Below are 26,376 nucleotides of genomic sequence, written 5' to 3' on the forward strand. Positions count from 1 at the left end.
GACAAATACCACGCTGAAGTGACACAGCAAGTAATGTTACTAATGTTAGCTAGATTGTGGGTTAGCAAACTGACACTACTCGTTGCTGCAAAGCTAACATGAGAGGACGAGAGGGTCCCAGAGCAGCACAGTAGCTCCACACACACACAGCTCTCCTGCTACAACAGCTAACATTGCAACAGCAGCATGTCTAGGCAAACTACAAAAGTAAGCTATTTGTCCATGGGCAAGTCATTTAACGTTAACGTTACCTGGCTGGCACTGCTCAATAGCGTGGCTCGTCTATTATATTTCAATTTCCTCTCTGCAACACCGGCACATGTGGAAGAACGGACTGTGGTGAAGTTAGTTTCAAGTTGGATATTAGTTTTACATTGGACATTCGAGAGGATGTCAATTTCAACGTAAAACTAACTTCAACACTGTGCAAAGCGCTGTTCTCACCAAAATATTACGGTAAAGTGTGGAATTTGCAAGACAACAAAATAAATGATAGAGCATAATTGTAAACAATAGATGTTCTTCTATCATCAAACGATAGATATCGTCATATCACACAGCCCTACTCTCAAGTTTAGACCAAAGAATGAGATTCTGTCCTAATGGGGGCCTAATAATCTGCTGTCTTGACGCTAAACAGTACTTTTGAGCCTTTTATTCAACAAGGGGTCCGCAAAGGTGCTGTTATTGTAAAGCAAGCTCTAAGCTGGACGTTGGCTTCAGCTGACTGCTAAACAAAGCAAAGAAAAAGGGTCAGCGGAACAACAAAACTTAGTGCACGAATTGGTATACTAATCACAGAAGACATCCAACATGCGTGACATTTACCACTGTATGAAACCCTCTTCATTCTTTCCATTGAGAGAATAATTTATGCCCTTCTTAAGCCAAATTCTTGTACATGTATATATTATGAAAATGGCTACCCTGCCAGCAGTCCATAAATGATGTAAAGCAGTTTTCAAACTCGGCAGCTCTCACATCAGAAAGATGAAAACCTGGGAGTCGACATAAGTGGGCCTCTTGCAGACTTTACAACTTGGCACAGGCACCAACGCGTACTTTACCAATAGACTTTAGGTGGTGCTTAACTGTAAAAGGTCTGATGCAATTAAACACCCGCCTACATTAATAGCTCTGGGTTGTATGCAGGCTGGAGTTTTGGCCGCTTTATCTGATATCTTCTCGAGTTGAGAACATTCTCAACCATGTTAACCCAATTTCCTGCACCTTAACGGCCACTTATTGTGTTGACGACGCTTTAACCATGCTTCTACAGTCACCACTTTATTTTATTTCTGTCATTGCCACAACAATAAACCTATACTTAACAGAGAAAAACATCACACAGGAGGAATTAAACATGCAGGAGGAGAGATGAAAGTTGGGGAGGTTGGGAAGATGGGAAGGGAAAACAGACTTTTGATTGGATTCCAACAACAAACAAATACAGAGTAAAGACAAAGAAACATAAATGAGGAGAACATGAACCTTAAAGCTAGGGTAGGCAACAGCTGGATTTTAAAAATATCTGACTTTTCATGTGCTATCAGTGCACGTGCAGTGAGCACAGGCAGGTAGGCCAGCCAATCGTCAGACCGAATTAAATGATTGACTGTGCTACAGTCGTGAGAAAGCCACAGTTACCGGATTGTTGTTGGGATGTATCTTAGGAAATAAAATACATTGCCTACCCTAGCCTTAAAGTGGCAAAGTGACAGAGATCCACAGCTGTCCAACTATGGCGACTTGTTTCTGGCCCGACTGTCCGCCAGAAACTGTTTTTGACGCACAGGTGTGTTAACCATAGCAACAGAGGGGGGCCAAGGCTGGATCCCAACAGCAGGAATGCGAGTGGCTGAGATATTTGTAATAGCTAAACATAGCCAGTCGAAACTCTCTCTCCCCCAGCTGCACACAAGTGATACACAGAACCCTACTGGCTTGCTCTAAACAGTTTCTCTGCACAAACGCTCTTAACCATGGGCACTGTGTCTGACACGAGGAGGCTACTCCTGCCCTCAGGACCACATTGTCTTTACACCCTGCACAAGTCAGAGGGTTTATCTAGCCGTCAGTCAATTAACAAAGAAATAAAATCACAAATGTTACAAAGGGCTAAACAAAGACAATAAACATACCACATTCCTATAAAAAAAAAAAAAGCCTCAGCCAGCAGCAATAGGGGGTGTACTTCTACGAGAGCTCGCTACAAGGGCCAGCCAGCTGGAGCTGGATGCGCAGGTCAGGAGGGATTCACAAGGAGTCAATTAGAGTGTGAACAGGAATGAACAGGAAAATAAAAAGTCAAAACATGGAAATCGGTTTGTGAATAAATGTGACATGAGAAGCAGGCTGTGCACTAGTTGTACTCGTTGATCACAAACTGTGGGTGTGGAGGTGTGATGTTAAGGGTGCTTCCCCCCCAGTTTACCCACGGCCCCACAAACAGTAAAAACTTCTTTCTACAATCATCTTATATATCACACAGATATATGCGGCACAGACATCAATATCTCCACAGACCGTAGTCTCAACAGACCAGAAGGCAGCAAATGAGGGACACGGCTCTCGCTTTTTCTCAGCAACAACTGAGATAACTCCGGTGTCTTGCTGTTACTATCATTAGTGCTCTCTCCACCTGCAAGGCAACAAGCCCAGGCATGTTTTCTGAAAGCTGGCAAAAAAAAGCATTCTGAGAAGTATGAGAAACCACTTATCCCAGCAGATACAGACGGGGCAGCAGGAGGGTAAAAAACTTATTTAAAAGCCTGTCATCACAAAATAATCCCTGTAGTCCGCTGTGCATCACTGACTGATGATATATAATGCTTGCAGAATATTCTAGGGGGAATTTTCCTTTAAGGTCAAAGTGACTTCCTACTCTTAATGAGACAAGCATGGTGTGGCGTATTGGTCCAGTCTGCTCCTGTCTAAGCTGTGGTTCGAGTGAAACCTCCCCACAGCCTTTCAGTGTACGTGACAGAGCCTAATGACCACTGCAGCCATCACCTGCTGAGAACACATACAGCGAGGTACGCCCAAAGCCTGCCAGCTTGACCGGCATTTGCAGAGAACACTGCATAGTTATATTATGCTAAAAACTACCATATTTACTTCCCATTGTCCATGTGGCCGCATGTTAGACAGAAAAGACAAGTGTGATGAACAGGAAATAGGTGAGGGTGTCTCGGGATGGGTGGGGAGTCAAAATCTCATGTCTGGGCTGCGAGGACCTTCTTTGTCATTAGGGGGGAGTGCTCCTGCTTCCTTTGTCTCCAATTAGTTTTTCTGAAGAGCACAGAGACATCTTTAAGAGAGGGGTTTAAATAATGACCCTTCATCATGCAGGGTAGGCCAGAGGGAGAAGATGAAAAACAACTTTATTGAGCTTGCTTTGAACATTCGCAGGCAGAATGGCGAGGGTCACAGATGGTCGCAAAGATGGCGGGGCAAAGACAGGGTGGTGAAATGGTGGACTGAGGAAGAGAGTGAGGACATCAGTAAGGACAAGGGGGAGCAAAGTAGAAATTAAAGTAGGATATGAAGTAAAGACAATGCAGAGATAACATGACAGGACATAAAGGGGGACTGAAGAAGCGGTAGATGGGAGTGATAGCAGAGAAAAGACAACTCTGGTGAGTTTTTCCCTACTGTGGGGGTTTACACAAGCAAAAGATGAGACAAGAATAATGCCAACTCAGCTTCTTAAGCATAAATATCAAGCACTGCCCTCTGTGACCCCAGTTTTAAAGCAAAATGCCCCGACTGGCTGAGAAAACGGCACTTCCCAGTGTGAAGAGTTTAAGAGAAGAACAAAACTCCCTCTGCCATGGATCGAATCATTCTCTCCTTCTGTGTAGAGCGGTGTTGGCTGAAAGTGATGGAGGGTGTCTGACTCATCTTCACATCATTCCAGACGGCAAATTCCTTCCGTAATACTGCAGTCCTGCTGCCACATGATAGTTAACCCCCTGGCCAAAAACAGGTCGGCTTGTTAAAAGAGCTTGTCAGCCTCTCCGTCTTTAATACTGTGTCACATAAATGTCACTGGGCTCATTAAAGATCATACAGATCTAACAGGCCGCGACTCAATGAACACATCTTTCCTCTTCAAATGTCCAACTGTGCTCCGCTGCTCTGTGAGTAGGCTACTCCCGGTTTAGAGCAATATGGAAGGTGAGAGCAATGATATCAGCTGCCGACTGAATGGGTTCATGCAGCGCTCCTACCTGTTAATACCCATAAAGGCACTAGCGATAAAGATCTTTTGACAGCGTAAATGGAAAACAGATTTTCCATTTAGGTGCACTGAAAGGCCCCTCGACTGTCCGGTGAAAGAGCAAGCAAGTTAGATATACAGTGTTTCTTTTTATCTATTCTGTTTACAGATGTCTGCGGAGTAACCCAGGTCACACCAAAACAAAGAAGTAAAACCACTTAAGATGATCTGAATAAACTCAAACTGCAGAAAGGGACGGAGTGGGAAAGGATGGGAGTAATTCAAAGATCAACAGGGAAGGAATGAATGAAAAAAAAAAAAAAAAAAAAAGGGGAGTGCAGGTTTATAGCTGGGCAGCAGCAGTGTCGCAATGAGAACACTATTTAGTAAATAGCAGTAAACAGAAAAATCTGTGCAGCTGTGCGGGGTTGGATGGCCCATGTAAGGGCAGTGTGTTCTTATTAAACCCCAGGGGGCCCAAATAGTGACACAGCACCTGCATTAAGGAGAGAAGAGGCGAGCACTGGATTATGAAAGGAAACGAGAAGAAACAGAAAGATCCCGGAAAGGCCAAGCAGGATACAAGCTGGCACAGAGTTTAAATAACAGTTTATCACTGAAGTGCTAAACTTCAAAGGAAAAAAATACTACTTGGTGCAAGTTTGGAAAAACAAGCTTGGCATTATAAATGGCATTCTCTGCCATGTTTGTTGAAGGTAAAAATACGATTTTACTACTGTTAATAGGTTTCAGACTGCATTGCTGCATTTCCTTTTGGGGATCAGTCTGAAGAAAACCGTGACATCTCCGTCAGTGTTTCGTCAAAGTCCAATAACATGTATGATTTATCTAAATTCAATATACCAAAACATACATAGTCCAACATAGAAGCATATTGGAACAATCTACACACACAAACGGAATACATATATGCATGTTTACCTTAGGGAGCAAGGGCGTGGCTTTCTTACTCTTCTTCTCTGAGGGGTCATCCAGCATGTCTGGCTCAAAGGTGTATAGCTCAGCCAGCTCGTTTGTCGTAAAGTGCCTTTCAATCTGCTGCTGGTCCACCACTCGGAACGACAGAGACTGCTTGGTTACCTGTCGGTCATAAATCTTCTCCTCCATTGTACCCTGAAAGAAGAGAGCGAAATGAGAAGATTTTACATGAACATCAAATAAGAGTCAAACGAATCAAGTGTGGATATTGTTTTGCCTTGTATTAGTATTACAGGCAAGCCCTATCGAAGCCACAGAGACTTACTACATATGCATGTTTTGGAGATCTTTCCAACTCATCATTTTATCACTGATTGGTCACTTACATCAAATACTGTACATTAAACTGATTGATGGCCAAACAAACAGCGCATCTACAGAATTTACCAAAACAGATAAGCTCACCTGGGCCAAGAACCTGTAAACATAAACGGTCCTAATCTGGCCAAAGCGATAGACCCTGAAGATACTCTGGACGTCGTAGGAGGGGTTCCAGGAGGCGTCAAAGATGATGACCCTGTTGGCTGCCACCAGGTTGATGCCAAGAGAGCCGGCTCGAGTTGAGATGAGGAACAAACGACCTCTGGAAAAGTAAAAGAGCAGGAGAGAGAGATGAGTTGATGCTTAAAAATGCACTGAGGAACCATTTACAAGTTAGGCATCAACAGTGAGCAATCTCATTACAGTTGTGTTTAAAATAAAAAGTACATTACCTTGTGTTACTGGTGTCGTTAAACTCTTCTGCCCACTTCTTCCTGGTGGTGGCGTTGGTGGAGCCATCCAGGCGATAGTAGTCGATGTTCCTGAACCACTTGCCTTCACCTTCAGACATGTTACAGTTAAGAAATCTGCTGCGACTACTCATCAATATCTATGCTTCACAAAACCTTCAAAAACACATGTCACCATCAAGTAGGCCTTTTCCTTGTCAAAAGGACTTAGTTTGGGTATTAGCAGACAGCGGATAGATGGTTGTGTTGGTTAAGAGGCCAGCCGTGTTTAGCCTTCAAGATGGCCAACCCAACCCCCCACCCCCCACCGGCCTTCATAACCAACATTTCAGTATGTTTCCAATTACCGCACTGTGATCTTTTCATTACAAATTACAAACCCTTGAGCAAACATGTTTTGTGGAATAAAAAGTCAAGGTCTAATCATTTTCAAAATGAAAGTAAAAACAGCTGCTGAAGTTTAATTAGGAACATGACCTTACACCAGCGGTGGTGTGGATGTGTGCGTGTTTAAGGGTAATAAGCACACCAGTGTGTATAGGAATACATGTTGCATGTGGGCTGTCTTGCAGGTGTGCAATGGGCATCTCCATGTGAAAATACTTCAGCCTTCTCCAAAGTTAATGTTAGCGTTTCTCACACACACTTTAGTCAGTTCAAAGACGACAGTGTAAAACCACAAGAATGAACCTCGGGACAGACAACTGGGCTCCTCTAGCTTCATAAGTCAGTAGCTGGCTTATAATATTAAACATTGCTTCTGTGATTTTCGCACATCATGAAACCAAGAACAGCCTTTCAAATCATAACATTAAGAGGGAAGCTGATCATAGGCAACTGTAGGATAATTCAGTGAAGTAAGGGTAACACATTGACAGAGATGTCGACTGAGTACAGTGAGAGCTTCTTGAACAAAAAGAGGCCCGTGTCGGAACGCACTAAAAACGCACCTTTGTATGGAGAGATTTTTTCTTCATCTTTAGCTCTGCAAGCCAGCTCCAGGAAATCCTCAATCAGGTCCAGAGAGATGAGAGACTGGCTGAACACCAACCTGAGGACACACGAGCACAGAGGATACACCTGTGTACCACAGCTACACATCACTCTGTGATAAACACACTTTCCAGGACTACTGCAAACCAGCTGCATAACCAAAAAGGCCAAAAGGGTTTTATTTGCACATAGTGGAGCTTACACTTTCTCATCTACTTCCTCCGCCATGCGCAGGATCTCGAAGAGGAGCACCATCTTTCCAGAGTGCTCCAGGATCTCAGCGTCAGCCTCAGTGACAAACTCCTTGTGCCAGTCAGGAGTGGGACTCCCTGGTGCTGAGCCAGTGGGCTGAGCTGTTTGCGATACACAAAGTAGCAGGTTAGTCGTCATGCAAACACTACAGTCTCCCAACAGCAAGCTGTAACAAAGACAAAGTTTCACCATTACATGATTCTCTGTACACACTACAGCTGTAGTGTTCGCAGATGTTAGTTGTCAAAGCAAGAATGTAATTTCCTTTCAATTAAGCAATATATTTTATTTATATAATATTTATATTGTCTATCAAGGAACAAAAATTAAACTTGTAATAGTTAGGTTGGCATCTACAAAGCCACTGTCCTTCATAATTACACACAGAAATAAGTTGTAGAAGGCACCATTTGTTTTTCAAACATGGGTGTGCCCATAACGCTCCCACATGTACGTCAAACTTACGTTCCTCCACAGGCTCTTCTCTTTTTCGACCCTCTCCGTTTCTGCCTCGAGAGCTCGTGTTCCACTCCTTGATGACCTCCACGTCATCACTGTCCGAGTCATCAGATCCCTTCTTTTTTCCCTTCCCTTGCTTCTTTTTCCTATTAGGAAGGAGGAATGGCAGAGGAGCGGGGTCAGCAAGACTAACAGACGCAAGCAAGAAGGGCAGTTAAATGAGGTCATCTCTGTAAGAATGTATAACAAATGGAAATGAATGATAAATTGTATTTTACTTTTTTATCTTCTCGTCCTCAGAGGTCATACTCATGGAGGATTCTTCGGTTTCTGAAGCGATGAACTCGTCCATACTGTCCTCATCAAAGAAACCCTGCAAGAGAGTGCAAGAGAGTCGACTGTGCAACGATATTGGTCAACCAAACACTCAGAGCTGGATCATAGGTAGCAGAAATTATGCATAAGGGGAAAATTGTGTTGCAGTGACAATACTTGTGTTGTTCTCCCCTGATGTCAGCACAGAATTTCTATTGTTTTCCCGCAACATGTGTGATTTGCGTTAATGTATCTATAATTTTTGAGTTAGTGTTTAGTGTGGTTTTGTCTTCCCCAGCCCTACCCTGTTTTCTTTACTGATGTAGTCCAGCTGAAGGCACCAGGGATGGGTCCAGATTCTGCTGAGCATCTGGAAATCCTGGAAGAGTTTGGTCCCCGCACGGCCCCGGCCCCCCTCCATAGCATTCCCCACACCTGCACACAAGGGAAAGAGTGTGAGGAGGAAGATGGATGTGTGTTTGCATTATGTACTTGAAAGCGTGCCCTCAGTCTCATCATACATACAGACTAGTGTGGAAAATGTAGTTCAGCAAAACTTGAACATTTATGTCTGCCCCTAACCACCTTACTGTGGACAAAGTCCTTAAAAGGCAAGTCATGCCACTCGGCAACGCCTCCGGGACACTATATCAGACTAACAAGACCAGACTCCTATCTCAATGAATGGGGAGAGAGCCAGATCTGCACTTTCACTGGTCACCGGGACATAAAAACTACATGAATAGAATCACCAGTAAAATCTAATAAAATTTGCTAAAAGAAAAGTTTGATGACTTTGCCCCAAAATAAGGTTTAATAAGCGCTCTTCCCGACTAGTTATACTTCTACTACGCAAGCGTCACTACTAGGTCTGGGGCGATTCGTTGACGTAATGGATTACGTAAATACGACGACACGCATTACGAGCGTTGACGCGTTGCTGCATCCGGTGTGGGATTCTCCCGGACAAGCTCCAGCTACAAGACCGCGCCTTCGACCGTCTAAAGTTTGGAGTATTTCAGACAGACACTCAACAACGTGCTGCTCCGTGAGCTGTCTGAACTGGAACTGATCTGTTGTCCACAAATACGTGAAGCAGCATGAACACTTGAAACGAAAGTATCCCAGAGCACTTTGTCTAGACGGCAGCACCGCAAATTGTGTTTACTTTCTGTCGCCACTCAAGCACGGCACATTATCAGCATGAGGACAGCTGAAACTAACAGTACAGACGATATGTGACTGTCTGGACAGTCTGTGAGTCCTTTCAGGTGTTCACTGATGCAGAAATACATTTGATTATCATACTGCATTACTCAATATTGAAATGAATCCATGTCAGAAATATTTAAAGTTTTAAGTAAAGTAGCCTTATTAATGTCTGTTATTGTTATTATCACAACACAGCAGTGACGTGGAAATTTGACTGATTTTAAGATTTGCTACTATTGTCATTTTAATGTGCTTCATCAGGATGATTGAATAAAATATAGATTTATTGATTAGACATGTTTTTGATATTTATTTTGGATAAATTGGTATGTTAATCGAGTAATAGGCAACTTTTCTTTCTTTAGAATAAACTAAATTAGTCGTTAGATTAATCTAAAAAATAACTGTTAGATTAATCGACTTGAAAAATAATTGAAATGTACAGCCCTACTCACTACTACCACGCATGCGCAGTAGAAGTAAAACAGGCCCTTACGTCATTGGAATCACACGATTGGCTGAAATGTGTTTCCACCTTTACTTGGCAACTACGGGGTACAACGGATCACAAAACCCACGGTTCAGATCATATCACGGTTTTGAGTCATGGATCAACAAAAAATAAATAACAATCTTATACGCTACATAGCTCTAATGTACTGCATAAGATTATTTTTTAGCTGATCCATGATCGGCATCTGATTGGTTACAAGTCACGAGTAGTGGCCTATCAACACTGAAGGCTGCTGTGCCAAAGATGAGCTCTTACTGAATCTGCAATAAACATCACAATCTAATGATCAATTTCTATGATGAAAAGCACGCCCAGTGTCCCAGTTACACCACTGAAAATGCCTTTACAGTTTCCTCTAGGATTTTTTTCAGCAGCGGGGGGAGGACAAAGAGCATTTGTTTTCCAATGAAAAATATGTAATTTCACATCATATTGGGCCATTATTTTCACCATATCTCTGAACAAGTAGTTGGAAAAGCTAGAGCAGATAATAAATAAACAACACCCAAAGATCAGTCTACTGGAGGAAATACAACCTTTAGATCTGGAGAAAGTAATTTGGTTGGTTCTGTTGCTCCATAGTGATTTTACATTGATGGCACAGCATTTTTTGGCCATCACCCCCTAAGCCTTAACGGCAGGAAAACCCTGTTAATATGACCTCAGAATCATTATAGATACAACTGTTCATGTTTGCCTTTTGTGTCTTAATTTTACAGCTTCTGACAAGTATCAGTAGACATTAATATAAAAAACAGGCAACATGAGAAACCTCCTCCCTTCCGAGGTGCATTTTATTTGCACATTAAAATTCAAAAAGAAACATCTCCTCATTAGCTTAAAAGGACTAGTTTGCATCACTAATTAGCTTTACTAACCTCAGCTCCTCCAGTCACCTCCGTCCTTTCTTTTCTAAAACCACTTTTTCAGACTGAAAACTGAAAAATAATTTTATCAGTCTGTACAGGACAGAGCTGCAGGCTTCTTCAGTTTAGTCTGTACCTGATGTTCTCAACATTGGACAAGTAGGCAGTAATAAAATACAGCTTCCAGTTACTTTCTATAAATTGAGCTAATGTTAAGTTACATAGCAGCTGTGTAGCTGCTGTACAAGCTTTCCTGCTCACCTCAGTCTGAAGGGGAGGGGGGATGTTAGCTAACTTAGCGCTAACTGGCTTCACTTTTCCAGCAGGTGGGAAACAACAGAATTTTCTTGGTCTTGAGAAGCTAACACTGTAATGGTGCTTTCAGAACCAAAAGCAAAGCGAGCGTTCAGGGCGGTGAGTTTACATACAAAGTCTTCGCGACGCGAAGGGGGCGGAGCCGGCGACGCGAAGGAATTTGCGTGAGTTGAATATTTTCAACTCAAGCAAAGAAGTTGCATGACACTGAGTCGCGATAGCCTATCAGTGTTAAGACTGTCCGAACATCACCGAGGCTTCAAGACCGTTGTGTGGAGAGGGCCGGGCAGAGCGGGGGATTGAAAATCTGCAGGCCGGGTGAGAGCTGCTAAACTTGGGGGAGAGGAGCAGGGGGCAGTGCTGCAACCTTTGGACAAAAACACCCATAGTCTCAGTTGGATTCTGCTCTGACAACTACGCCGTTTACTCGCGGGAGGAGCTCGGAGTTAACTTCTTTTATTAAATTAGCTTTTTACTTTAGTTTTTGGGATTTCAACATTGATTTGTCTTCACTGGAGCTTCTCAGCAGCTAGCTTCAGTGCACATCCAGTTCCAGTGTTGTTGTTAGCGTCGTTAGCTCTGTCGGACTACAACTTCATATTTATATATAAAAATAAAAAAAACGGACAAAACTGGACATTACTTGGAGAAAAGAAAGCGAGGAGGTTGAACTACCTATTTTCCACTGCTCGCGTTCACCGTCACTTTCTGCCGCTCAGGCAATCAAACAATCGCTACGCGATTCAGAGTTACGCTGCTCTTTTAACACCATCTGTCACGTATGTTCTGCATAGAATGAGGAGAGGAAGCGAGCTGAGCCTTGAGTGCTGCCGTGCTCGCAGTGTGCGAGTGAAAACATTTGTAGCGCATCGTTTAATGATCATGGGAAATTTTAGTAGTGGCGGTCATGATTCAGCATTGCGCCGCTGCTGAATGCATATAGAGGAAACACTGCTTTAGTCACAGCCTAGCGGCTTGTAAATGAGACAATCTCCCCTAAATGCAATCATTGCGCTTAAAAAAGGTAAAGACAGCATGAATCTTGTTTTTCACTGCAACTCTGCATCATGATTTACAGCAGCCGCTGGTCCACCTGCGTGCTGAACTGTTGGGGGGTCCGTTAGACCACTAGTGGCAGCTGCTGAAATGTTAATGTTGCAACTGCTCTGTGGCCTGCACTGACCCAGGGAGGTCAGAAGTTATGGAAGGTTTTACATAAGCAGCAAAAGGGGGTAACATTCACAGCCACCCCACCCCCCGCAGAAGGACTGGTGGTCCTGAGTCCAAAGACACCACTGTGGAGGTCCAGAGCCACAGTCACAACATCAGCGCTGCACCCTGCGGGCAACCCGGCCTAATGAGCCACAGCACATACTGTCAACCCCCCACCCCATCACTCCTCTTCTTACATACCAGCTCTCCTGTTCTTTGTTTTCGCTTTTGGTGTAAAACCTCTGGCCCCTCCTTCCTCTAAATTTCTTTGCCTTTCCTTTATGCCCCCACATTTCCCCCCTTTTACCCTCAACCCTCTGTTCCCTCTCTCCCAGAGCTCTTCATTAGGGAGACGTGGGAAACTGGGCTTAAACACTGCTTGCGGCACTCTGCCAGCTGCCACAAACACACACACACACACACACGTCCTGGGCCACATTCTGAGGGGAAAGTCCACTAAACGACTTAACAATGCAGCACAAAAAAAAGCAAGAGACCAGAAAGGCCTTCCATTTATCTAAAAACCTTGTCTGAGTAAATGACATCCAGTCAAGCAGTTTTCACAGAAACAAGACTCCTGCAGTAGGATTTAGCCTAGTCCCAGACTACGCATGTTTTCCAGTGGAATTCTCAATTGAATTTTGTTTTAGTCTACGGCTAGGCTAAATCCCTGTCTGGGCAATCAGACCTGACCTTGTAAAAACCCTGTTAGCAGCCCCTAGAGGTTCTGTTGCTCCTAACACCAAAAAAGATCAGAGTAATTTGAACCAAGCATTCTCAACACCCTGAGCTCATGTGCAACAACAAAAAACAAGCTCCATTAGAGCTTGGTTCTCACCTGTGAAGTGCTCCAGGTAGTATCTGTAGAGTTTACACTGGATTGGAGTAATTCTGATCGACAACACATACTCGTGTTTGGGAGGCAGGAACTTGGTGAGCGCTGTATAATCTTTCCTCTGTGGGAAGTAGAAATAAACCACTCTCTTTAGGAGGCAACAAGGAAGAAGTCAGAAACAACCTGAGGCAATTGTTTTAACCAGTTGTCTTACCTGAACACAGCCGGCCAGCATCTCATACAGGATGTGAGCCCTCTTCTTCATGATCCGGACATCGTGTAATGTGGAGTCGGCACACTGACCATTCTGGATGGGGTTTATGAAGCGATTCCTGAACTCCTTAATTGACCCAAGCAGGTTCTCCTTGATGAAGTTCACCATGCAATGGTCTGATAAGGAGACGAATATTACAAGTTTTAGATACAACCACACAAAGTCCAGTGTCATCTATTTAACCCACCGAATTATTTTACAGTCGTACATTCTACAAGGTTGTTTTGCAGAGGCGTTCCAGTCAGCACAACCCTCCTCCTCGTCCTGATAGAATTCATCGCTTTGGACACAGCAGACGCCTCGTTCTTCAGGATGTGACCTTCATCACAGATTACTATGTCTGGACCTGGTGAAAGTAAAGGTGAAAAAAAAGGTCATCACAGGTGGAAGTACAACTGCAGACAAAACTAAAATAAAACGTTATTGCTCATCAGACGGGAGTTAGCAACAGAGTGATCTTCTTTCACACTCTTTCAAGCTTTAATGATCAATTCAGATTTATTGCCAAGATTTTAGGCCAATTGTAATGTTTGCAATTTCTGAACTGACATGCATGCACAAACAACAAAATTAATACCTAGCAAGTGGCTGCAGATGCAAACATATAAAATGAAGACTACTTTTACTAATTCTTCAAACGGTGTCATTTGTACATGAATGTACAATGGATGCCAGCTGTGAATTTGCAATAAAAACATAACATTCCTCTGAACACCTACCGGTCAAGCTTTAATGAATCATCCATTGAAAAAGACCCGTCTTTCATCTTTGAACACATATACAACAGCAGCATTACACAGCACCGTACCTGGATCTACCAGTGTCTTCTGAAAGGTCTCTTTGAGCTTCTTGCTCTTGATGTTCCTGCCCTGCGTCAGGTTCCGGTACATCTCATAGCCGATAATCATAACACCCCCCATCTCTTGCCACCGCTGGAGGGCGTATGCTCGCTCCTGTGGTCTCTTTACTGTGGCCAGCTCAATCACCTGGTAAATACAAGACAGACATTGATCAAAAAAGCCATTTCATCAGGGGTGTGATGAATGTGCACAAAACGGCTCTGCTGTCAAATAGGAACAACTTGAGGGGTTACAAAAGCATCTACTTACCTCTAAACTCTCGTCATCCTTCATTCCTTCTTGCCACTTCTCAAACTCATTGAGCCAATTAAGGACAGTGTTCAGGGGACATACCACCAGAGCTGTGGTGAACTCAAGCTTCTCACAAAGCAGCAAAGTGTGAAGGAATGTCACCACCTACAGGGCAAAAACAGAACAACAGTTGAACAGTGTAATGCACACTCACCAGGGTTTAACAGGCTCTACTGACAGTTTACATATAAATACCTTACAGTTCTTTACACACACTACCACATTTTGTGAAACCTAAAACATGTTGCATTAGGCTTCAATTGCCACATTTTGTACAAGACTTCCAGTACCTGAAAGTAAATGTCAACCTGAGCCAAATAACTGTAGCATTAGCAGTAACACTTTTGTATTCAAGTACTTGTTTTACAATTAATTTTACCTGCAGAGTCTTTCCCAGGCCCATACAGTGGGCGAGGATACAGCCGGAGCCAGCAGACTTCTCAATCTTCTTCACAGATTCACAGCAGCAGTCCCACATGAACTGCACCCCTGAAACGAAACACAAATGCAGAGGGGCCGACATTAGTCCAGAGCATCTCCGTGCTTCACATACAGGCTTGTGTTGGCTAACATTGTAGTTCAGTCATGTTGAACTTTTGCAACTGAATTCACTTTGTCCTTACCGTCAACCTGGTGAGGTTTGAGCTTTGTGACGAGGTTCCTGTGCACCTGCACTAACGGCTCCTTGGTCTCTTCATCCTCATCCAGCACCAGCTTGGTGGTGATGGGACAGATGACCTCAGAAGACTCCTTCACCACAATCACCTGAAGAAGAATCAGAGGCAGAGAGAGAGGAGTCACACAAAAATGTGTCAGTTTCAAAAGAAAATTGTCCGATATTGTTTTTCACATCCTGGGGATACACAATCTAATCAGATAACTGCAATTCTGCTTCCAGAGTGCATGATTTTCACGTACAACTTAAACTCTTCTAATAAACACAAAAGCATTCATTTCAAATTGATCGATTTTAAATTAAATCATGATTGAAAACTCAAATGTCTAACTCTGATATATTAAGTGAAAGTGTAATTAGTGCAACAAGCTAGCAGAAGCACTATTATACACAAAAACAAACAGCAAACACGACACTGTGTTTTTACTAAATTTAAGTTCAAATGCGGGGTTTCTTCTAACTTCATGAAAAAAGCAGCACCATTTACCACAGTGAAGCAGACACAACTTAAAGGGCCGTTGTTTAGACTGTCACTTAAATATCTGACCTGTCTGGTCAGATACATTTAAATCTGTACATCACTAAATTTCACATACTGATCAGAAGCCTAAGACAAGGGACTCTAAATCCTTCCAATCCAATACTCATGCCACTACTTCTTTTATAAAGAGTACATTTTGGATTAATTACATTAATTACTTTGAGCAAAGCCCAGAGTGGACTCTCCGACTGTTTCTTCTGACAGAGAGGGCGATAAGCAGCAGATTGGACTGTTATCAGTCTGCCTAACTTACAGCAGTTATGTTTCATCCACTTGCATTCATTATTTGGTTCAGTATATACACACACACACACACACACACACACACACACACACGAAAGAGCGCTGCTCAGCCAGTCATTACCTCCTCTAACAACTGGGGAAAATCCTAAATTTGGGACAGGGGACTACCGAACCCTTGTGTTGAATCAGTGTAATGCTTCAGCTTAAAGCTTCGAACACACAGCCCGTTTCATTTTTACCTCTCGAAGTTTCTCCCTGAATGCTTCCCTCTCTGCTATGCGTTTCCTCCTCTCCTCCTCTTCCTTCAGAGCATCCCTCGTCTCTGTCCGCAGCTTGTCGTCCTTCAGGATTTTGCGGAGCTTTTTGCGTCCTTTGCGGTCTTCACCATCTTCGTTGCCGTCACCATCTTCTTCTCCGCTCTGTGGAAATGAACATTAAGTTCAGCCCTCTGATCTTCAGGCCTTAAGGAAAAAATTCACTTCCTATGATCAGCAGCCAAGCAACCCTACGATTAATAATAATCCTCACAACACACTCCAGGGTAAGTTCAAATAACATTTTATATGCGTCATACATGACTTGACTAGTAAACGTTATGTGGGTTCAGCTCCTCCACCTAGCAAACCCTGCCGTGGAAAAAAACTTTGGGACAGTTCAAGACTGCTACCAAGTGTCCAGCATTTTAAACACCTTCTCATTGCTGGAAGAGGAATCCTGAACTTTGATCCTGCGTCGTTTCTTCTTCTGCTTGTAACTTCTCTGTTTCTCCTCATCCTTCTTGTTCGCCGCTCTACAGACAAAAAACAGAATTTGAATAGGCATGAGCAGCAGGAGACCAATCCAGATCAAGCAATTAATTACTGCTAATGATTGTTTCGCGTTCTCCCTTCTCACCTGGTCTTTCGACGCTTCCCCTCATTCTCTGATTCACTAAGCTCCTCGCTTATCCCCGACTCTGCACTGGACTCCGACTTATCTGACTTATCATAGTCAGAGTCTGACGAGTCATCACTGCTCACTGATAAATAAAATCAAGAAAAAAAAAAGTCGCACAAGTGTCACACACTTATTCATATTGTCTCTCTCTCTCACACACACACTAGGCAAATTAAAATTTCAGAATTAACCTTTCTGCCCTGACTTCTTCTTGCCCCCCTTGTTCTTCTCTTTACTGGCAGCTTTCTCATCTCCTGATTCACCCTCACTCAGCGAAAGTTTATGGCGAAGCAATTTGTGGCGTCTGCCACGCTTCTTCACTTCTACATCAGAACTCGAGTCTTCTGAATCCTCGTCTTCGAAGAGAGAAACAAACAGTTTAAAAGAGGCTTACTTGAGAACTTGATATGTTTAGAAAATGTATGCTACCTTGCTGCTCTTCTTCATCCTCATCTTTTACTTTCTTGGAGGACTTTTCGTCCTTTTCTGCTTCTTCGTTTTCAGAAGAGCTCTCTGCTCCAGAAGAGTAGTTTGATTTTATTTGGGCGAGAAGCATTTTCTTTGCAATCCTTCAGGAGAAAAGGGGGGGGGTGTCAGGGTGTTGGAAGCATGTTTTTATTAATCACATAATAAAAAATGATCTACAAAACAATCTTAATGATGAAAAAAAGTTACTTCAAGAATAGAGACTCACATTTTAAATAGTTCCTGAAACTACTTTCCAGCAATTTAACATCTCTACACAGCAATTCATGAGTGGAATATTATTGGAAAGTGATCAGTTTCTCCTTGGAGCTAGTGAATGATAAGTGATGGAAACCAGGCAGTGTATAGAAACTCCATGATACTATGACATTGCTACGGGCACTGTTGGGCAAAGATACAGATTGATTGGGATAAACCAGAGAGAAATGCTGCCCTACAGATACATTCTTAAGTATTTAATATCAAAACAACTATCAGCGAGGTCCTGAGCATGGTGAGTAAAGAATTGCAGTATGCTCCAAGAACCCAGCTAATTTATTAGGTCAAACAGCTCTAGCCGATTGACAATTTAAATCCTTAAGGTTTCTGTAAAAACCAGAACACAGTTTCAAAACTGCTTTCATTGTTGATGTTGAATGATATAGATATAACTCCTGATCAATTGTCTTTTCCCATAGTCAAGAGAAACTTTGCAATTAGTGTTTTATTAACTACCTGTTTTCAGGATCATCGTCGTCATCATCTTCACAAACCCGAGAGACTCTCTCTTTATCATCCCCTTCGTCTCCTACAGAACAAGATAACACGTATTGTTAAGTAATTTAAAGAAATTAAATGACATTTGATGGCATGCGCTTAATGGCTTTTTGCCAAGAGTTGCCTGGCAAGTCATTTTTTACAGTACAGCTGTCCAGTTTTTGTGCAGCTTAACCAAATGAGAGACTATGGTCATGAGTGAGCTTTCGAGGGACTGGTAAGGGGATTTTGTTACCTTCGGCCAGAGCCAGGAAAAATACTGAACTTTTCCAACGCATGGACTGAAAAGTGAAGTTGGCTAAATTGGGTGATAGCCACTAAAAACTCCTGTTCTAGTCCAAATTACCTGAGGACTGATGGAAAGGTCCGCCAGCTCCCACTACGTTATCCTCCACAATAGGTTTGATCTTTTGTGCGTCGCTGTCCTCTCCAGAATCACCTTCAGCCTGCTGCTCCTCCTCATCCTCACTGGAGGATGACTGCAGCTTGGAGGTCGATTTGGAGCTCCTTCCCTTACGCTTTTTTTCATAAGACCTTCTCCTCTCGGCTGCCTTCCTCTCAGGAGAGTTTTTGTCATCCTCTTTTGCTTCATTTTGTTTCTTCACACGGCTAGATCTCCTCTTTGCTGTGCCCACTTCACCCTTTGTCTCCTTCTCCTGGTCAGAGTCAGAGTTGGGAGAGTCTGAACCATTCATTTTCTTTTTCTTGGACGTCTTTTTACTTTTGTTCTCCGAGTCTGAATCAGAGCTTTCAGACTTCCTTTTGCGTTTTACTTTCTCTGTGTTCTGTGTGGATGTGTTGTTTAGTTTGAATAAACACTTTTTAGCACTTGTGCTTCCCTGTTCCTCATCTGTGCTGTGGCCTGCTGCAGCTTTCTCTAGCAGTATGTTTGGAACTTCGTCTGAGTCAGAATCCAACGTCTTTTTCTCTGTAGCCTTGGTCCGTTTCCGATCCTCTTTTTTGGTGTTCCTTGATTTCTTGGAGGATTTGACTTTGCCTTTACCATCTTCTTCTGACTCCGACTCAGAGGTCTCTTCCTTGCCCTTGTTCTCTGTCTGCTTCCTCAAAGGAGTGGTCTTCACTCTACTCGAGCGACGGCTGGGTGGTGGGCTGTGTCTCCCATCTACTTTTTCAGCAGCAGCATCATCATCATTTTTCTTCTCTTTGCATTCTTCTTTACACTTCTTCACCGTCTCTTCATCTTTTTCTTTGTTTTTGGACCTGGAAGACCTTGACCCACATGTTGTCACGACTGGCACAGGAGTCAGTTTGACTATGAGGTTCTTCACCTTGGGATGAGGGCGTTGAGTGTCTGTTGAGTTTGCATTTGACTTTGTATTGGTGTCTGTGACCAAATCGGTGTCAGCCTGTGAGAGCATGGTGGAATCCGCAAGACTCTCCACCATCTGAAAAAGCTCTTCAGGAACCGAAGGAGGGACAGACATAATGTCACGATCCAAGGACATTTCACCAGCTGACACCAGCCCATCATCACAGACTTCAGTTTTAATTGTCTTTTTGGTCACATCAGTTTCCGTTTGGCTGTCCTTCAATTCAGTCGCATCTGGCAATTGATCAGTGTCCACGTCTTGCTCATTATGCTGTTCCTCTACCAGCTCCCCATCCGGCTCCCCGTCCAGCTCCCTCTCCAACTTTCCCTCCGGTTCCCCGTCCTGCTCACTGTCTGGCTTACCCTCTGGTTCCCCGTCCTGCTCCACACCCAGCTCCCCATCCTGCTCCCCGTCTAGCTCCCCTTCCGGCTCCAGGTCCAGCTCCTCTGCTGCGTCAGCCTCATCAACTGCATCCACCATTTTATCCACATGGTCATTTTCTACAGGCACCAAAACATCAGGGCTCTTTCTCACAATATGTTGTCCTTCGTTACCATTCTGCAAATCCATGTTTCTGAACTCGGGCTCCAAAGCCACCTCCAAAGCACTATGGGCTTTTTTCAAATCGGCAAGCACGGCCTTAAAGGCTTTCAAATGCCGATACCTGATAGACTTATCTCCCTGGTCCTCGGCTGCCTGCTGGATAAACTGGATGAAGGTATTATTCAGACCAGTTGTAGTTTCAACAAGCTTTTTTGTTTTCTTTATAAGTTCTTTGGGTATCTGCAGTTTTTTGTAGGAGAATGTCATGGTCCCTGAGCCTTCGATGTGTTCTTTTCCATTGACAACTGCTTTGTGCTCTTTGACTGCTTTGTTCTTGTGGGTCTTGCTCTCACGTTCCTCAGTTTTATCTGGTTTTCGTTGCTTGTGTTGCGCAAGTTCTTGTTTTTCCATGATGCTGTGGCATTTGGAGATCAGGTCCTGGAGGGGCTCTGACCTACAGACATAGCAGTGCCACTTTGAGTTCTCATCAGTAATGACTGACAGCTCCTTCCTGCCCAGGTTGCGCAGGATGCACTTCTTGCAGAAGGCATTGTTGCAGTAGTCACAGCAGATGAGCTTGCCACCTTCAGCACACCACCTGGTGAGGAAAAGATCAGCAGAGTTTTAGGGCCACCAGCAGTTATGACCACTAGTACTAAGATTTCCAAAATGACTGGCACTTGGATAAGGATCAAGCAATATCTTTATCTAAAATCTAAATAAAGATCAATTTGAAAGAAATAAAGAACATTGACAAAAGGGTAAAAACAAATTCTAAATTATATTTCATTAAATGTTGCTTTCAAATTATTAGCAGCCTATGTCACGCACTTCAAACACAAAAAAACCCCCAGAAGTCTACAAAGTTAGAATGCATGGTTAATTACTTCTATTGTTAACCTTCTTGTCACTTTAGTTTAACAAATAAACCATAATGTTTTGTTGTTCTTGTGTAAAATGTCGTACCTGCACTGCTCATCCATCCCATCGGAGTCTCTGTTGATGTCATCACTTGTGTAATACTTGTAGCATGACTAGAGGAAGTTGAAATAAAACGATCACTAGGCACATCATAGACAACAGAAAGACTAAAAAATGTCAGTGTGGAACTTCACAATAATGGCTATGAAAATATGTAAAATTTATTTTGGAACATTCCCACCTTGCAAATAAGTACTTTGAGCACAGGATGCTCAAACACAGAGTTGCGCTGAAACTGGTTCACTTGTTTTCCACAAGCAGTGCAGTTTATCTTCTTCTGCAGGGTATCATCTGTGATTAAGAGAAAATAAATCAGTAATTGTCACGGTCTCATTTACCCATTTTACCCCCACAGATTACTTTCAGGCCATCTAGTTAATTTACATTTAATTTCTATGCAACACCAAACACACATACACCAAATCAGCCATAAGATTATGACCCCCCGCCTAATATCGCGTAGGTCCACCTTTTGCAGCCAAAACAGCCCTGACCCGAGGAGGCTCCACTAGACCTTTGAAGGTGTGCTGTGGTATCTGGCACCTAGACGTTAGCAGCAGATCCTTTAAGTCCTGTAGGTTGCGAGGTGGGCCCTCCATGGATCAGACTTGTTTGTCCAGCACATCCCACAGATCCTCAACTGGATTGAGATCTGGGGAATTTGGAGGCCAAGAACTCCTGAACCATTTTTGCTTTGTCATGGTCTGCAACAATGCTTAGGTAGGTGGTCCATGTCAAACTAACATCAACATGAATGGCAAGATCCAAGGTATCCCAGCAGAACATTGCCCAAAGCATCACACTGCCTCCGTAGGCTTGCCCTCTTCCGATAGTGCAGTGGTTCTCAAACTTTTTCTGTCATGCCCCCATCAGAAGCCAAAAAAAGGTAATGCTCCCCACTACCACCACCACAAGTAAATCAATTGAATTAGTAAAAATCATAAATAACAAAACATTAAATAAAAGGAGCCCAGTTGAAATAAAAAAAAATAAAATGATTCAGGTCAGCATGACAGCATCAGTAAACTCGTTTTTTTTTTTATTTCTGATTGTTTATAAAGCATGTTCATTCAACTTAGTTCCCCCTCCCCTATTTTCCCCTGGTGATCCATATTCTAGAGACTTAAGACAACATTTTTGTTTGGTACAGATTCCCACAAATATCAAACTACAATTCATTTTAATATGTTTTTCAATGAAAATGAGAATAATGATGTATTGATGTATAAAGAGTTTTTCACTTTAACTGTCAGTGGTCATAATGTTATGGCTGACGGTGTGTGTATGTGTGTATATACACACACACACACACTTTACAAATATTGAAATGAAATCACCTGTATGTTTCTGTTTGAAATCCACTCTGAGCTTCATGGCGCCTTTATTTTCATTTCCAACTGGCCTCATCACTAAAGTGCCTAATTAGAGAAAACAGCAAAAAAAGTATCCCAACATCAGCGTCCTACTCAGCGTCAACAATATATTAAGACCAACAAGCATCTCTATATTTCATACCTTTAGATACGCTGCCTGTGTTATTGTCTGAAGGATTGTCAGAATTGGCACCTTCATTTTCACTCTCATCAGAGGCGTCGGATTCATTCAGTCCAGTGTGCTTAGCTACAGTAGCGGGCTTCCTAAAAAGAGTTAGCACATAGCTTGAATATTTTAAGCTGTGTGTCTATGAGAACTCTTTTGAGAACATGCAATTGCAAACAAAACTATAACAGCCACATTTAAGAAAACTGCTCCTCACCTCTTGTTGCGTGAAGAAGAGGGCTTCATAGTTTCTGTTGAGATAACAGGCTGACGGGAATAAACAATTTATTTTAATAGCTTTACAATTAAGAACAAAACAGAAAAATGTGTGCCATTTAGGATTAGTTTAATTTAGTATTGCCAAAACATAGAGAGTGTCATACTTACTTCGTCTGCTTTTTCTGCCATTTGGTCGAGGTTTGATTCAGAAGGCAGACTCATTTTACCTGGAGACACATATGAAGATTTGTTTCCTAAAGAAAATACTGTAAATAATATATTATATCTGAATTACAGGGATTTGAGTCTATAAAAAAATGCATGTATTTAATATTAAAATAACCCATGATCCAAAACTAAGCATGCTGTGTTTCTATTGTCCAGGTAGTGTGCAGGTACTGATACAATTACACTGTTTCTGTATGTTTGTGTTTACTTTTCCACTGTGTGTGTTTTTCATTCATTTTTAAGCAGCTGAACTGAAGATGTTTTTTCCTTTTCTTTTGGCTGCATGGTACAAAAATCAATGTTCAAATCTTCCACTTAAGGACAAACAGGAATTACACACACATTGTATAAAGAAAGTAAAGCACAGATACAAATATAACAGCCCATGACAATTAATACAACTAGAAATAAACCACTGCAGCAGTAGATTTAACCAAACAAGAAATTACCAAATAATCCACATATTTCAATTAAGTATTTTATGCAGCATTAACAGAACATAGCTATGTGAACATTTTATATATCCATTTATAAAGTTAAATAATAATTAATACCTATTATTACACAGAATTATACTCCTCTGGATGTAAGACCAAATGGACACGTTTTCTCCAAACAGTTACTGGCAACGCCGAAGGTTACAGACAATGTTTGGGGTTGTGTTGTCATTCTATAGGAAAAAACTCCAACAAAACTCCATCAAATACCGTCAATAAATCTAATACAGCATGTATATGTTTATATTATTATTGCATTAAATCTGCGCGTTACCCACGTGATTTTACGTGCATGTATCAGCCGCACATCAGTCCTGAGGCAGAGGCACCGGTGTTTATTTTGCGTCATCATAATGTGCTGATTAGATCGCTATGAGCTGTGTTGAGCTATCACTCACTCCTTCCAGCCACAGAAAGGCCCAAGATGTATCCAAAAATCCAGTGTCAGTCGATTAAAAAGAGCCCACTGGTCAAACAAGCAGCGGACGCCTTTGCGGCACTGTGCTGCTTCTTTATCTTCAGCGAACCCTTTCCATGTTTTGACAACACAGGAACTCCTGACTATCACTGGGTGCCAAGTTCATGAACATGCTAACATTAGCGGGTTTAGCGGTCGCCTTTGATGCACAACTACTTCTTTTCACTGCCCCACGTTGCCCTGGCAACATTGCAATCCCGACAGCGCATAGAAGGTCCAATGCATGGGCATGCACCGAAAAATGCATCTACAGGCCTTCCCTCTTTCTGACGATACCGTGGCACGAACCCGCGCGCTACCCGCAGCCTGACACTAACTAGCTAGAGCAATGTAACGTTTAGCTTTCTTGCCATAATACAAACCATGTAGTTTTTTGTAAAACAATGGCATTTAAACATCTGAATGACTGAATACGCATATGCACGTCTGAATCTGCATGTGTACGAACTTAAACGTTGCCGGCTACGCAGCTAATAGCTACTCGGCTAGCCTAGCGTGCTAACTAGCAGTAGGCAGCCATGGCCCGGCTCGCCGCTAGCGAAGGTACAACGCAAAATTGACTTGTCTAAACAAACAGGCTGAACAGTGTTCCTACCTGCTTTTCACCGTCGTCATTTCTTCACTGACACGGACACTTTGCAGTACGGGTTGCCCAGCTCAATCTAATTTGCAGATTTTCGATGGTGCGGATTGGAAGCAATAATAGCTGCTGGATGCCGAAACAACTCCGGTCAGGGGAGACAAAGCAAGGGGACCATCTTGCCGGATGGTTGTGGACGCAGTAAAATGGCGCATCTAGCCTAAATCCTGCGAGCTTTCCTATTGGCTGACCGTCTCAGCTGCTCTCCCGCGCTGAGTGGTCCAGGCTCACCGGAGCTTATTGATTCGTGTATCGGGAGGAGAGACTGATTTTCTCTGGGAAGTAGAAGTGCTGTTGGCTCTATCTCCATTTCATTCATTTGCTGATACAGTGAAAGGCGCGCTGTTTTGTTTCTACAGCCAAGCTCACAACATGATGTATCAATATTATATACAGATAGACAGAATCACACAATTACAACATAAGTACACTCTAAGAGATAGATAAAATATATTTTTTAAAAGATTTCAAAAATGGAATATAAATAATTTTCTGAAGTAAAAGTGCCTATACGACATTTTAAAAATACACAGTGTATTTAACCCCCCCCCCCCCCCCCCCCCTTTAAAAGTATTATCATCTTCTTAAAGTAATAGTATCATTCAGAAAAATAGTCCAGTGACTGATAGGGTTAACCCTAGCCTATATAGATTAATACTGATGCAACCCTGTGTAAGCAGCATACTGTTAGCTGGGTGAAGTTACCTACCTTCTTTACAGTTATGTAGTGTTGTACAGTTAATCAAAACTTAAAAAAGACAGTATTTGCTATACAAATGTCTATTTATCTTTTGAAGTATCAACTGAATCTTTGCTGAGAAGTTTGGAGGTCTCTTTTAGTGGACATTGACATCTGAAACATCACAAGTGGCCCCAACCAAACACTGCTTTTCTGTGAAGGGTCACAAGCCAAAAAGATTGGGAAACACTGGTTTAATGTTTAACAATGGATTGCACTTCATATGCTTATACACTTTTTTATGAAAAATAGTTTTCTGGAGTTTGACATTACAACTTTCCGATTGCAAAAAAGTATAAGAATATGATTTGGATCATGTCTGCCTGTCCTGTGGCTTGGGTACTTCTTTAAATAAAAGGCACTGGTGTCCCACCCTCTGTGAGTTACAAATATTGCCTCAAGATGTCAGTTGGTGGTGCAATAGTGCAAAATATACCACAACAGAACTAGTGGATGTAAAGTGTGAAGATGCGAATGTGAGTTGAGTGTGCAAAGAGACAAAACTTCCATCATATAAAACAAGTCAAAACAATGCTCTCCTAACTCTAATATTTAAATTAGTTTAACCCTGTAACGACAAGTGTATCATATATGATACATGAGAGTTGAAGCAATGTATAGTCACTTAATATTTCATAACTTATTTTATAGTAAAATCGTGTTGAAAATGTGTGTATTAAATTAGATACATCTGGTATATGTGGTAATTGATGTATACATCTGTAAATCATAATTTTATTGCATATCCTTCATTATGCATTCCAACAGGCTACATACACTCTTAATCATTTAAGTAAATTAATTAAAGGCATAATTTGGTATATTTAGAGCAGAGATTGAGAAATTTTGTAGCCTATATTTTATATATTTTCCTGCAGTATCAAGATGCAAAATGTCTAATTGGATGCTTCCAAGACTCATTTCATAATAATTGTCCTTTGGTCATTGATTTTAAATAAAAATTGACCAATTCAGAGGAGAATTACACATTAATTTGTGTTTGGTTTGTATTTTTTAAATGGCAAAAACGTACAGCATTGAAGATATCCTGATTATAGATGGCAATTTGGGTCATGGAGCAGCTAGGGAAGATTATGATAGTGATGATGATAAAAGGCTTAAAACATGTTGTGTTCTGCATGTTTTTTTGTTGTTTTAAAAGAAAAATGTGGGCAAAACATCGCAATAAATTC

The 26,376-nt window shown here is 42.2% G+C and overlaps 1 protein-coding gene across 2 annotated transcripts in view; it reads right to left on the reverse strand.

Annotated features, from left to right (window-relative positions):
• atrx (ATRX chromatin remodeler) overlaps positions 1-24,596 on the reverse strand; it is a 35,895-nt gene extending 11,299 nt beyond the window's left edge. Inside the window, exons 1-29 of one of the 2 annotated variants that reach the window (XM_038699864.1) lie at positions 24,400-24,596; positions 22,770-22,828; positions 22,600-22,649; positions 22,359-22,480; positions 22,181-22,261; positions 21,025-21,134; positions 20,829-20,896; positions 18,335-20,460; positions 17,947-18,019; positions 17,176-17,315; positions 16,938-17,102; positions 16,705-16,828; positions 16,501-16,600; positions 16,050-16,229; positions 14,974-15,115; positions 14,730-14,839; positions 14,309-14,455; positions 14,008-14,185; positions 13,408-13,545; positions 13,140-13,315; positions 12,929-13,046; positions 8,276-8,406; positions 7,935-8,029; positions 7,663-7,802; positions 7,148-7,298; positions 6,903-7,003; positions 5,935-6,043; positions 5,627-5,804; positions 5,165-5,356 (exon numbers count right to left, since the gene is read on the reverse strand). In XM_038699864.1, the coding sequence (XP_038555792.1) occupies positions 5,165-5,356; positions 5,627-5,804; positions 5,935-6,043; positions 6,903-7,003; positions 7,148-7,298; positions 7,663-7,802; positions 7,935-8,029; positions 8,276-8,406; positions 12,929-13,046; positions 13,140-13,315; positions 13,408-13,545; positions 14,008-14,185; positions 14,309-14,455; positions 14,730-14,839; positions 14,974-15,115; positions 16,050-16,229; positions 16,501-16,600; positions 16,705-16,828; positions 16,938-17,102; positions 17,176-17,315; positions 17,947-18,019; positions 18,335-20,460; positions 20,829-20,896; positions 21,025-21,134; positions 22,181-22,261; positions 22,359-22,480; positions 22,600-22,649; positions 22,770-22,823 (5,499 nt within the window). In that variant the 5' untranslated portion in view covers positions 22,824-22,828; positions 24,400-24,596. Of the gene's footprint in view, positions 1-5,164; positions 5,357-5,626; positions 5,805-5,934; positions 6,044-6,902; positions 7,004-7,147; positions 7,299-7,662; positions 7,803-7,934; positions 8,030-8,275; positions 8,407-12,928; positions 13,047-13,139; positions 13,316-13,407; positions 13,546-14,007; positions 14,186-14,308; positions 14,456-14,729; positions 14,840-14,973; positions 15,116-16,049; positions 16,230-16,500; positions 16,601-16,704; positions 16,829-16,937; positions 17,103-17,175; positions 17,316-17,946; positions 18,020-18,334; positions 20,461-20,828; positions 20,897-21,024; positions 21,135-22,180; positions 22,262-22,358; positions 22,481-22,599; positions 22,650-22,769; positions 22,829-23,383; positions 23,408-24,399 lie in introns of those variants that run through there. The other variant, XM_038699865.1, reaches the window with a different exon arrangement.
• Between the last annotated feature and the right edge of the window lie 1,780 nt (positions 24,597-26,376).

The sequence above is a fragment of the Micropterus salmoides genome, unplaced genomic scaffold, assembly GCF_014851395.1.
Source record: "Micropterus salmoides isolate LMB-PRFRI ecotype aquatic unplaced genomic scaffold, ASM1485139v1 Ms_hic_scaffold_5, whole genome shotgun sequence".
NCBI classification, from domain to species: domain Eukaryota; kingdom Metazoa; phylum Chordata; class Actinopteri; order Centrarchiformes; family Centrarchidae; genus Micropterus; species Micropterus salmoides.